The following is a 14,351-nucleotide window of genomic DNA, read 5'->3' on the forward strand; positions in this document are numbered from 1 at the left end:
ACTAATGACTTGTCACTCGCCTCAAATGTCTAGACCAGGAAGTTTAGCTCAGGGTCCTACGCTCCTGGTGGGGCAGTAAAGATCCAAATGATAGACTTTCCCATTATTATTGTACCTGATGATGCTTTATTCCAGGTGTAGGATATAATTTAACCATTTTTTTTTTTTTTTTTTACTGTTATTGTGGGTTGTTTAGTTTACCGCTTTTAATCCCCTTCAGCTTGAGGACGTCATATGTACTTAGATTCAGACGATTTTCTGCAGCGTAGGGAGAAAGATCAGGCTGTAAAGAAATTAATGAAGACAGTTCCTAATAGTCACAATAAATGGTCTTCAAAGGTGAACAAAATCAACTGGAGGCAGTAATAATTAAACAGTTTCTTCGAGGTGATCGGGCTTATAACACCTTCCGTTTTACTATTATTTTACGTTTATTACTGGGACGTAATTTAAAGTTGGTTATTCTGTATCAGTCCATCACTCCGATGACTATATATTATGTTGGTACCACAAGCAACAAGAACAAATTAATAGTGTACATCGTCGGACTGAAGTGATTAACCCTTCATCCCGATGAGGTCTTATTTCATTCACACTGCCTTCAGACGATTTTATTAAGCCTAGGAGACTCCCCTTTCAGCGAAGGAGCTGACCATTTCACTCAGATGTTTTTATTATTATTATTATTTATAATTTCTGCCACCGAACGATTTTATTCAGGAGAGATTTTTCGAACCGCAAGAGTTATTCAACGTTTTCGCAACGAGTGATCTTACCTAAGTAAAATAAATTCGTCTGGTGGCAACAAGTATATGTGTAAAACACAACTGTGTACTAGCGTTTGGCATTAGCTGGAATGAAAGAGTTGCTCCGACTATGAGAGGGTCAGCGGTACAAGCATTAACACTGGCTCCAGCACCTCTCGGCTGAATGAAATCGTCTGACTTTTGCTGTAACAGAATACCCGAGATGCCCGACCATGAGTATGGTAAGTGTTCATATCAAGGTCTTTAGTTCTTGCTTCATATATACCGGTATGTAATTCCCTTTGACACCTCATGGCCGGAACAACTCGATTATTATATTTCAGCGAACGCCAAGCGATTTTATTCAACTGGGTGAGCCATAGGAGCCCGAGTATCAAATTGATTCACTTTATTATACTGATAGATCAAGGCCGTGGATAGATGCAGTGAACCCTTTCCGCACTGTCTTCTGTATCGTATTGTTGGTACCGTCAGACGATTTTATTCAGCTTAGGAATAAAAAACTCTTATTGATGCTCCGTCAACGAAGTTGGAGGAGGTTACACATTCACGTATGATTGTGTCTGTTTGTCCAGACGATTTCTCCAAAGTTCTCAATTACTTTCAATGAAATTTTGTGGAAGGGTGGTCCATGGGCCAAGGCGGACCTGGATCCGGATCCGGGGTATCCCTCACAATGCCTCCAAAAGTTCTAAATAAATTTAAATGAAGTTTTGTGGAAGTGTGGGCAATGGGCCAAGAAAGAATTGATTAAATTTGGGGGCGGATCAGAATCCGGATCCTATATCCACGGATCCAGATTCGTTTTAATGGTAATGACATTGGCTGAGGTATGCGCTCTCTGACTGCATTCTAGTTATTATTATTATTGATGTAGCTATTATTACTACTACTACTACTGCTACTGCTACTACTACTACTACTACTACATTTATTACTATAATTATCATTACAACTGCTGCTGCTACTACTGCTACTACTACTACCACCACATTTATTACTATAATTATTACTACTAGTGCTACTACGACTACGACTACTACTACATTTATTACTATAATTATCATTACTACTGCTACTACTACTGCTACAGCAACAACAACTGCTACCTTTATTACTGTTATTGGTAGGCCTATTGTAAACTGTTTTCCAAAGGTGCTGAGGGAACAAGCTATCCCCTTCACCACGAGACAGTCTATCTAGAGCCAGACGCATTAATCCTGCAAGGTGTGGCCACGAACAAATCGCCTCCGTGTCGCTCTGTTCCCCGTCATCAGGCTTCCTTCCCTCGATCTATCACCACTCATACTACTCGTATACCTCTCCACCCAATCTTTCCATCTCAATATCGGTCTTTCCCTCCCCATCCAACTGAGTCATGTACACTCCTAGTCAGTCTCCCATTCTCCATTCTCTCCTCATGGCCAGTCCATCAAAGGATGCTTCTAACCTACTCTAGCACATCTACATCAACACCGCAGCGCTCCTTAATTTCCTCATTTGTCTCCACCCCCCCGTAACTCCATATGCTCCTCTCAGATAACTCATTTCCACTCCTCATACTCTTGCGTTCTTCCAGCAAAGTCCAAGTTTTACTCAAATGCGTTTAGAGTCAGAATCACAGTACAGTCATACTACTAACTCACTCGACAACTATTCCAACATATATCTTCCCAACTACACTAAGAAGACAAATATACAGTACACCTGTGACTGACACTCTACATCCGACTTCCAACACTCTGACGCCATTCTCCCATGCCAAAGTTTTCCAGATTATTTAATCACTCTCCTCCACATTTCAGTATTTCGCCACACACTCGATCAATACCTGATGCTTTCTTCATATTGACATTCTTCAGTCCCTCACACACAAACTTCTGATCTACCGATCTCTTCCTCCAAATATTCGCCTGCCATACTTAGCTTTCAAGGCGATCAGTCCCCAGTCGTTCTGCTACTACTAATCTAACATAATGTAACTTAATCTGTTAACCTAACCTAATCTAGCCTAACCTAACCTAAACTAACTTAATATAGTCTTTAACCTGTTCAAGCCTAACCCAAATAACATGGGAAGGATGGGTTTAGGGGCGGTATCAGCCTGTTCTCGCCATTTAAATTAGCAGTACTTTCGTTCTCTACATTCGGCATCTGATTACTTTCTCTCCTCTTCACTAGCATTTAGCAATTTTACCTTTGACTGCTTTATCTTCCTTATTAGCCTTTCTCGCTCTTGACCTTCCAAAACAGTTTCCAATATTACTTCCACTTTGCACTCAGGATTCTCGCAGACTCTTCATCCACATTTCCCCTCTTTTCAACGTACCAGTATAACTATCTTTCGTCTCTCCACACTTTTAATCCTTCTGTTTCCCATCCAGTCAATACAGGTCTTCTTTCTCCCACATCTCTTTTCATCTCAATCCACCACACTTCCTTTCACCACCTTACTTCTAGAGTACAGACCCACACACCACCTCACATGTTGCATAAATTTCTTCTGTAAACACTATACCTATCCATCTGTCTCCTTCATTTTCTCAAAGTTAAAGCTGCCCAGTTCGATTCTTAACCTCTCATGGACTTCATCAAAAAGATTCCATGTCACCCTGTCTTCCGACATCGTTGCTCCCTTTCCAACTCATCACTCATTCATATGCCTCTCCATCCCATCCTTTTGCCTTATTCTCGGTGTCCTCCTCCCCTTTCCCCTTACACTTCTTCCCCTCAACTTACATACATACAGTTCAAATCAGTCTACCGTTCTCCGTTCTCTCGACATGATCAGACCATCTCAGGATATTTCAAACATCATCCAGCTCACCCACATAAACACCTCTACGCTTCCGAACTTTCTCATTTGTCGGTTTATCTCCATGTTACACCACGCGTTACTTTCGGGTAGCTAATTTCCATTCCTCTTATTGTTAACTTGCCCTTTCACCAAAATTTAACCTCCACCTTATACATTAGAGTAGGGATCTTTATATTATAGTACAACGACAGTATAGCAGTACCTGTAGCCCTTCATGATATATATTCTTCTCGCACTTCATCCTCGAAATTCCAGACCATATTTACCACACGATCTAATTTCAAGACGTTCACGTTTTCCGTTTCTTAATCCTCCAGCCTCACTGTACATTCCAGGATTTCATTCCGCTCATAACCTTTCTCTTTGCTGCTTTCACTTTCAAGTGTTTTACACACACACACACACACACACACACACACACACACACACACACACACACACACACACACACACACACACACACACACACACACACACACACACTCTCTCTCTCTCTCTCTCTCTCTCACTATCACACACTCACTCTCACTCATTCTCTCACTCTCATCTCTCTCATTCTCACTCTCTCACTCTCACTCTCTCACTCTCACTCACTCACTCACTCTCTCACTCACTCACTCACTCACTCTCACTCTCACGCTCTCACTCTCACTCTTTCACTCACTCTCACTCTCACTCACACTCTCACTCACACTCTCACTCTCACGCTGTCACTCTCACTCTCTCACACACTCATTCAGTCACTCTCTCACTCTCACTCTCATTCACTCATTCTCTCTCTCTCTCTCTCTCTCTCTCTCACGTGTGTGTGCGTGTGCGTGTGTGTGTGTGTGTGTTTGTTTGTGTTTGTTTGTTTTGTTGACTCCAACCTAATGTTAACTGACTTTTTTTTCTCCCACCTTTTCAGGGTACGTGGAACCATCCGCCATTTTGTGACATCAGCCACCTCGTGTCACCAGCCGCCTCGTGTCACCAGCCGCCATCTTGAGAGCAGCCGCCATCATCTGCTATTGCTTGGCATCTATTTTGTAAGTTGAGTATTTTTGTTTTCGTGATTAGGCTGAGTGAGAGCGTGGTGTGTGTGTATATATACTTTTAACTTGGCCTAAAATTGCCATCTCTTCATCTGTAGTTCCGACCTGTAACAACAGATTAACGTTCACGAAGAAGTGGTGTGGAAAGGATGTATAGCCGTAGGCTAGTACACAGTGGCGTACCAAGAAAGTTGAAAAGGGGGGGGGGCTGTTTATATATATATATATATATATATATATATATATATAACTGTAGAGCTCATGACTGGCGAGCACAGCGAGCCCGTACACGTGGGGGGTTGGGAGGGGGGCGCTGTAAGGCCCCCTCCCCGAGAAACTTTTGCATTTGGGCCAATTTTATGATCATTTTGAGGGCATATGGAATGGGCATACGACGTAAATATACCATATTCTAAAGTAATTTTTAAGTACTGTGTACCACTGAATTATAATTATGCATATTCACATGAAATTCTTCTGACGTTTCTAGCTGTATCCTTCACTTAGGCCTACAGCATACAGAGGTTTGAGTCAATACCCATAGTATCTATATAACAGTGCTTTTGTTAATACTGCCACCATAAGCCATCTCAGTCACGTCTTACTGTATTCCTGTTAAAGCCAGAATTGAAGAGTTAACCTATCGTGGTCGGGACAACTCATTTCAACTAGCGCCAGACATTGAGCCGAGAGTCATGTGCGGCCGAGTGCCAACCCCTCCCACACTTTATATCCCCCCGACCCGCAACGCTGAACAAAATAGTCTTAAAGTAGGAAGATTAACCCATTCATAAGGACCCTGTATCTTTTCTTGCTACCACCAGATTATTTTACTGTTAGTGACAATTTTGCAGACAGCAAAAATAAAATGAAAAAGACTTCAACGATAGAGCAAGTATATCCTAGAATCATCGTATGTGTGCCTCTGATTCATAACCCCATCAGGCAGAGGACATATTTATTGTGATCCCTACCCTGACGTATGGAAGCGAAGCGTGGACCTTGCAAGAGGGGAACAAGTCAAGAGTGAGAGCAGTGGAAATGAGTTACTTGAGAGGAGCATGTGGAGTGACGTGGAGGGACAGGTTGACGAATGAAGAAGTGAAGGAAAGTTGTGGGGTAGATGTGGATGTGGTTGAAAAGATTAGGAGAAATACACTGAGGTGGTTTGGACATGTGAAGAGAATGGAGAATGAAAGACTGACTAAGAGGGTGTATGTAGGTGAGGTGGAGGGAGGGAGAGGGAGGGGTAGACCGAGGATGAGGTGGAGGGATGGAGTTGAGAGGTATATGAGGGAGGGGGGAGTGAGTTGGGGGGAGGGGAGTCAAATGGTGGGTGACAGAGTGACTTGGAGGCGTTTTGTCTGCGGCCACCCTTTGCGGGATTAGGGCGTCGGGCTATAGATAGATAGATAGACAATTCGAACGTTGTGGTGTTGATGTGGATGTGATAGGGAGCGTTATGAGGAACACACTGAGGTAGTTTGGCCATGTGGAAAGGATGGAGGGTGAAAGACTGACGAAGAGAGTGTATGTGAGTGAGGTGGAGGGGGGAAGAGGGAGGGGGAGGATGAGGATGAGATGGAGGGATGGGGTGGAGAGGTATATGAGAGAGGGGGGTGTGAGTTGGGAGCAGGGCAGTGAAATGGCGGGGGACAGGGCGACTTGGAGGCGATTTGTTTGTGGCCACCCCAAACGGGATTGAGGCGTCTGGCAATAGATAGATAGATAGATAGACAATTCGAACTGGAGTTAAGTATCTTCACTAACTCCAGTACCAGTTTTCACAGGTAAGCAGAATAAATTAATGCCTTACGTAAGCTGAATAAATTAGTCTTACCTAAGCAGAATTAGCCTGACGTTTATTAGATCAAAAATAAAGTATGTCCTCTGCCTGATGGGGTTATGAATCAGAGGCACATAAACGATGATTCTAGGATATACTTGCTCTATCGTTGAAGTCTTTTTCATTTTATTTTTGCTGTCTGCAGGGAATTCTACTGAGCACTGGAGATCCTTCGGAAGCTGTAAGGGTTGGATGTAGTCTAACCCCTATACCTACCAGAGGGATCTAATAGTCTGGATGGCAATAATTGAATAGAAAGAAGTCACTCTGAAGGGGTTATCACCTCTAAGACAGGTGTCACCAAATATGAATATAGCAAGAATAAGACACTACTTCAGATCTCCTTGCCTTATATACCCCATAAAGGCATTATTATTATTATTATTATTATTATTATTTGAACGCGTTCACTAAGGTCATTCATGAGCATTAAATTTATATTCTTGCTGCCTTTAAACAATTTACTCACCTTTGTAAGGATATCTCGTATGGAAGGGGTTACTGAAGCCTATTACCTGATCATATGTTTCGAAATTCATCAAAATTACGGCATTTAAATCTCGCCTAGCATACCTGCATATAAGTTTCGGCGAATAATGTATCGAAATTAACTCAGTTGACTAAAAATGCCAGTTTATTCATGGAAGCAGTCCAGCTGGCTTCCATATGTTACTAAATCTGCCGGCTTTCCAGACTTTCCTGTCCACTGCTTAACAAAAACGCACCTAACGTTTCGAAAAAAAAATAAAAATAAAAGCAGGTCAAGCCGCCCATAATCTTCAGTCGATTGGAAAAAAGGTCACTTAATAAACTATGATTCCTAAGTAGATTAATGAACTCAAGGGGCAAAAAATGACGAAAATGATCAACTGACCTCCTCATTCCATGGCTGCCGAGTGCTAAATGATATGAAGACCGTATTTTACACTTCTGGTACCCCAAAGTTGCCATGTCTCCGTTAAATGCGGAATTTATCATTGATTTTTTTTTGCTTTAACATTTGTTATAGGGCATTTTTCTAAAGGGAATACTGTTCTGATACATTAATTAAAGGATATTGTTGATGTTATGTGCTGATATAACCCATATCATTGCGAAAAATAACCTTGTGGAACTGTAGAAGTGTGAAAATTTCAGGTCTTACGTGCTTTTTCGACATATTTAAGGATAATATGCACCTAAGACAGGCAATATTACACAAAAAATGGTTTAAAATGGGTAAATTAGGGAAAAAACATAGGTTAATTGAGGGACTACACTAGTGCCTGTGTGTGCCTGGCTGGCTAGGATAGGTAGGCTCATCTCTCGCTCCTACACCTCTCTGCTCGGCTTCACGCCTGTATTGAAGGTTTTACTTGTTCATTATTATTATTTTTTCTGTCTTAGGTATGCTTATTTAGTAATTACTGAAGCACGCAGACAAGGAAGCACAAACTCCATCCACAGATGGAGCTTGTGATTTTTGAGAAAAATATGAAAAAAGTTGCTGGCTTCTGATTGGTCGAGATGGTGGCGTCAGAGAATACCTGTGATCTCTCCACCAATCAGAAACTTGCAATTTTTTCACATTTTCTACACTTGCTTCACAAACGCCATCTGAAGGCCGAGTTTTATGCGTCCCTGCCTGCTGCCACCCCCTCTCCTGCTTTTTTCAGTGTGCATATGTTTTTTTTCTTCCCATGTTTATTCCCTTTCCAGTACTTAACCCCTTTAGAGCAATGTCTTATTTTATTCTGTCTACCACTCGACGATTTCACTCATATATAGGTAGATCTCTCGTTGTGAAGCAATCAATGGATAGTTTGTAATAGATAAATAGATAAGCAGATAGATAGATAGATAGGTAGGTTGATACAGATAAGAACGTAGGTAGGCAGGTAGGTAACAGAACCCATTTATTTTCATTATTTTTTATTTCAGATCAACATTGTAAACACAGAAAACACCAGAATACATCAAGAAGGCTTAGAATTTCGCTACAGACTCCACGAAGGTCATCAAGACACACAATCAACTTCTGCTGAGTCCCAACCTTCCCTTAGAATACGACCCTGAGTGGTTACATCCAAGTCAATGGTAGGACGGGGACAGGAGGGAGACGAGTCGTATCCATAAGTATGGCCAGCCCCAGCAGTTGACCTCGGGTTCTTCCAGTTGCCAGTTGGATGTGCTAACCACTGCACCACCGCCCCAGGACACATCACCAGGGCACACCACCACGACACATCACCAGGGCACACCACCACGACACATCACCAGGACGTATAACCAGGACACCACCGGGACTCGCCACCAGTACGTCATCATGGCCTGGTCATCAGGACAACACCATGACAAGTCACCAGGACACGGCAAGACTGGTCATCAAGACGGGTCACCAGGGCATGTCACCAAGACAGGTCATCAGGACACGTCACCAGGACATCACCAGGACGCATCACCTGGATGTCACCTGGACGCAGCCAGGACACAACGGCAGGACGCATCACCAGGACATGTCGCCAGGACACATGACCAGAACACATCACAAGGACACCACCAAGATATCACCAGGACACATCGCCAGGACGCATCAGCAGGACGCGTCGCCAGGATTCATCAGGACACATCACCAAGTCGCATCGGCAGGACATTACCAGGAAACATCACCAGGACACCACCAGGACCCATCACCAGAACACATCACCAGGAAGCATCACAAGGACACCGACAGACACATCAATAGGACACATCACCAAGACACTGCCAGGATGCACCACCAGGACACATCACCAGGACGCACCACCAGGGCACATCGTCAGGACACCAAGTACCTGTGCAAAGAATAAATGTAGACTGAAAAGTAGTGGCATAATCGTACTTGGGGTATACTGCTCACATAATGCCATTCAGGGAAGGGTGAGGCTGGTCACCCTTGCCATAAACGTCAGGAATGAGTAGTCTACAGTTAGACTACTCATTCCTGACGTTTATGACAAGAATGACCAGCCTTACCCTTCCCTGAATGGCATTATGTGAGCAGTATACCCCAAGTACGATAATGCCACTACTTTTCAGTCTACATTTATTCTTTGCACAGGTACTTGGTGTCCTGACGATGTGCCCTGGAGATATGTCCTGGTGATGTATCCTGGTGGGGCATCCTGGTGATGTGTCTGGACGGTGCCCTTGTGATGCTTCCTGGTGATGTGTTCTAGTGATGCATCCTGGCAATGTCCTCGTGGTGTCCTGGTGATGTATCTTAGTGATGTGTCCTGGTGATGTCCTGGCGATGCATCCTGATGATGTGACCTGATGATGTATCCTGGTGATGTGGCCTGGTGATGTCCTGGTGGTGAGTTCTGGTCATGCGCCATGGTGATACATCCTGGCATTAAGCCCTGGCAATATGTCCTGGTGACGTGTCCTGGCGATGTGTCCAGGTGATATGTCCTGCAGATGCATCCTGGTGGTGTCTTGGTGCTGTGTCCTGGTGACATGTCCTGGGGATATGTCCTGGTCACATGCCCTGGCAATGTGTCCAGGTGACATGTCCAGAAGTGTCCAGGTGACATGTCCAGAAGTGTCCAGGTGACATGTCCAGAAGTGTCCAGGTGACATGTCCAGAAGTGTCCTGGTGACATGTCCATAAGTGTCCTGGTGACGTCCTGGGGTTGTATCCAGGGGATATGTCCTTGCGATGTGTCCAGGGGACATAACCTGGTGAAGTGTCCTGGTGAAGTGTCCTGGTGACGTCGTCACCAGGACACATTGCTAAGACATGTCCCCTGGACACATCATTACATCACCAGGACACATCCCCAGGACATGTCACCTGGTCACGTTGCCAGGCCATGTCACCAGGACACATCATCAGGTCGTCACCAGGACATGTCCCCTGGACACATCATGACATCACCAGGACACATTGCCAGGACATGTCACCTGGACACATCCCCAGGACGTCACCAGGACATCACTAGGACATGTCACCAAGACAAATCGCCAGGTCGTTTCCATGACACATTCACAGGACACGTCGCCAGGACATGTTACCTAGACATATCGCCAGAGCATGTCATCAGGACACATCACCAGGACACTATCCATCCATCATCCAATCCTTACTTGTCCCATCAGGAGCGTAGGGTCCTTGTGTTAGAGTCTAACACAAGGACCCTACGCTCCTGATGGGACAAGTTAGGATTGGATGATGGATGGTGTCCTGGTGATGTGTCCAGGTGACACGTCCTGGCAATGTGTCTAGGTGACATGTCCTGTGAAGTGTCATGGTGACGACCTGGCGATTTGTCTTGGTGACATGTCCTAGAGTTGTCCTGGTGACATGTCTTGGGGATGTGTCTTGGTGACATGCCCTGGGAATGTGTCCTGGCATTGTGTCCTGGTGATGTCATGATGTGTCCAGGGGACATGTCCTGGCGATGTTTCCTGTGACGTCCTGTGGATGTGTCCTGGTGACGACCTGATGATGTGTCCTGGTGACATGTCCTGGCAACGTGACCTCCTGTGGATGTGTCCTGGTGACGTCTTGGCAATGTGACTAGGTGACGTGCCCTGGCGACGTCCTGGGATGTGTCCAGGTGACATGTCCTGGCGACGTCCTGGCGACGTCCTGGGAATGTGACCTGGTGACATGCCCTGGGGATGTGTCCTGGTGACATGTCCTGGTGACGTCTTGGCAATGTGACTAGGTGACGTGCCCTGGCGACGTCCTGGGATGTGTCCAGGTGACATGCCCTAAGGATGTGTCCTGGTGACGCCCTGGCTGTGTCCTGGTGACACGTCCTGGGGATGTGTCCTGATGACATGTCCTGGTGACATCCTGGGGATGTGTCCTGGTGACGTCCTGGTGACGTCCTGGTGACCTCCTAGGGATGTGTCCTGGCGACATGTCCTACGGATGTGTCCTTGTGACATCCTGGTAATGTGTACTGGGGATGCCCTGGTGTCATGTCCTGGGGATGCCCTGGTGTCATGTCCTGGGGATGTGTCCTGGTGACATGCCCTGGGGATATGTCCTGGTGATGCCCTGGCTGTCCTGGTGACACATCCTGGCAATGTGTCCTAGGGACATGTCCTGGGGATATGTCTTGGTGACGTCCTGGGGATGTGTCCTGGTGACGTCCTGGCAATGTGTACTGGGATGTCCTGGTGATGTCCTGGGATGTGTCCTGGTGACATGTCCTGGCATTGTGTCCAAGTGACAAGTCCTGGTGATGTGCCCTGGTGACGACGTCACCAGGACACCGCCAGGAAGCACTTCCAGGACGCACCACCAGGACTCATGACCAGGACACCAAGTACCTGTGCAAAGAATAAATGTAGACTGAAAAGTAGTAACAGTATCGTACTCGTTTGGGGTATTTTGCTCACATAATGCCACTCAGGGAAGGATGAGGCTGGCCACCCTAGCCATAAAAGTCAGGAATGAGTAGCCTAACACAAGGACCCTACGCTCCTGATGGGACAAGTGAGGACTGGATGATGAATGGATGGTAATTAAAGTTAACTGAAAGACGTACAGTATATATAACCATTCAATCTATATTATACTAAGAAATCTACCAACAGTACATATCAATCCAGGAGGGTAGGGGCCCGGGGCTAGGCTACTTTGTCCGGACATACAGCTAGAGTGACCAGTCGCTCCTCCATGGGTGGTAGTATGTGAGGAACAGACCCCAGGTACCTCTCTGATGTGAACCATTAGGGGTCACATCCGACTGAAGCGCCGTAACCCACTAGACCACCAAAATAAATCCTTAAAAATAATAATAATCTTGTCTATGAATCTTCTGTATGAATCAAAATGATAAAAAGGAATAAAAGTTTAATATCTATGATCTTTAAATTAACCTTTGTGCTCTCACTATATGATGTTAGATTTTCAGTACGATGACGTCACTCATTTTAAACTGGAGAGAGAGAGAGAGAGAGAGAGAGAGAGAGAGAGAGATGGGGGGGAGTGCGGAAGTGAGGGTGGGAGTTGGGGGAATTATAGAACACACCGAATTCAATGGGAAACAAGGCGAAAATATTCGATCTGAGAGAGAGAGAGAGAGAGAGAGAGAGATTACAGAAAACAGCGAATTTAAGGGGAAACTAGGCAAAAAATGTTCGCTCAGAGAGAGAGAGAGAGAGAGAGAGAATCATAACCATTACGAGTCTCCTTTTTTTTTTTTTTTTAACCGATTCTTGCTAACCCCCTCATTTTTATTCTGCTTAGGGGGAGGGGCTCTGGAAGTGAAGGTGCTATACTCCTTTCACCTTAACTTGGCAGAGGTTTTCGTCCATTTATAGCTAATTTCATGTGACTTAGTGGCACAAAAAGGACAATGCTACGGGTCTACATTCTTTAAAAAGCACTTCTTCGTGACTAGCATCATATTCCAGCCTTAGTCTCTTGCAAGAACTCTGAATTCAAGATGGATATGGAAATTCTAGGCCAAATTAAGGTGAACATAATAGAGAATCAAAGCTCATTAGTCCCTTCACTATGAAAGATGGACATTAAGCTCAATAAAATCGTCTGCAGACAGCAAAACTAAAATAAAAGGGGCGTCTCCGGACGAAAGGAATTTGCAAGATATTCCAAAATGGTAGTAGTGGTAACAGTTGTACTAAGTATCACTAGTAGTAGTAGAGTAGTAGTAGTAGTAGTAATAGTAGTAGTAGTAGTAATAGTAATAGTAGTAGTAGTTGTAGTAGTAGCAGAGTAGTAGTAGTAGTAGTAGTGGTGGTGGTGGTGACAGTGTCAGTCTCATTGGCACTGGCAATGATAGTGCCGGTGGCAATGTCGGCTGTAGTGTAGGCACTGGCAGTGGTAATCGTTGTGGAAATGGCAATTGTCGTGCTACTGGCATTGGCAGTGGTAATGATAGTTGCAGTGGCAGGGTATAGGTAATGGCTGTGGAGTAATGGCAGTGGCAGTGGTACTGGGAGTGCTAGTGATACTGTGTGAAGTAATGGGAATGGCAGAGGCAGTGGTACTGGCAATGGTACCGCTACTGGCAGTGGCAGTGGTCCTGGCACTGGTACTGGCAATAGTACTGAAAGTGTCAGTGGTACTGGCAGTGGCAGTGGCAGGGATGGTAGCAGTGCCAGTGGCAGTGGCTGTGGTGGTAGCAGTGCCAGTGGCAGTGGCTGTGGTGGTAGCAGTGGCGGTGGTAGTGGCAGTGGTAATGGCAGTGGCAGTGGTAATGGCAGTGGCAGTGGATGTGGTAATGGCAGCAGTTGTGGCACTTGTTATGCAAGATGGTTTTGGCAATGTTGGTGGCAATGGCAGTGACAATGGTAGTGGAAGTGCCAGGGGCAGTGGCTGAGACAGTAGTGGTGTCAGTGTCAGTGGTAGTGGTAATGGAAGTGGTCGTGGTAGTGGTAATGGAAGTGGTCGTGGTAATGGAAGTGGTCGTGGTAGTGGCAGTGGTAGTGCTAGTGGTTGTGGTGGCAGTGGTACTGCTAGTGGTTGTGGTGGAAGTCGCAGTGGTAGTGGCAGTGGTAATGGCAGTGATGACTGTTGTGGTGGCAGTGGTACTGGCAATGGGAATTTTAATGGCAGTGGCAGTGGTTGTGTCAATTTTAGTGACAGTGGCAGTGTGTCAATAATGTGACATTGGCGGTTGTATCGTGATTCTCAGTGGCAGTGGCAGGGGCAGTGGTAGTGGTAGTGGCAGTGGTAGTGGCAGTGGCAGTGGTGGCGGTGTTGTTGGTGGCAGTGGCAAAGAAAATGGTTTTGACGCAGGTGTTAGTGGTGGTAGTGGTAGAGGCAGTGGTAATATCAGTCGCAGTGACTGTGGTAGTGATAGTGGTGGTGTCAGTGGTAATGGGAATGTTAACGGCAGTGGTAGTGGCAGTGGTAGTGTATAAGCTGCAGTGGTAACGGCAGT

The 14,351-nt window shown here is 45.3% G+C and overlaps 2 protein-coding genes across 3 annotated transcripts in view; one reads left to right on the forward strand and one right to left on the reverse strand.

The window, feature by feature from the left end:
- The first annotated feature begins 4,578 nt into the window (after window positions 1-4,578).
- LOC145406814 (uncharacterized) lies at window positions 4,579-9,373 on the forward strand. Its single transcript, XM_080277910.1, has 2 exons — window positions 4,579-4,613; window positions 8,386-9,373. Exon 2 carries the CDS (start codon window positions 8,796-8,798, stop codon window positions 9,291-9,293), a length of 498 nt encoding a protein of 165 aa, XP_080134036.1. The 5' UTR covers window positions 4,579-4,613; window positions 8,386-8,795; the 3' UTR covers window positions 9,294-9,373.
- Window positions 9,374-11,080: 1,707 nt separating this feature from the next.
- Window positions 11,081-14,351, reverse strand: part of LOC145406815 (uncharacterized) — a 10,446-nt gene continuing 7,175 nt past the window's right edge. For both annotated transcript variants that reach the window (XM_080277911.1, XM_080277912.1), the window contains one exon: window positions 11,081-11,769. In XM_080277911.1, the coding sequence (XP_080134037.1) occupies window positions 11,701-11,769 (69 nt within the window). In that variant the 3' untranslated portion in view covers window positions 11,081-11,700. The remainder of the gene's footprint in view (window positions 11,770-14,351) is intronic.

This window comes from Coenobita brevimanus, chromosome 71 (genome assembly GCF_032717465.1).
Source record: "Coenobita brevimanus isolate Jiangsu-jjx chromosome 71, ASM3271746v2, whole genome shotgun sequence".
Classification (NCBI taxonomy): Eukaryota; Metazoa; Arthropoda; class Malacostraca; order Decapoda; family Coenobitidae; genus Coenobita; species Coenobita brevimanus.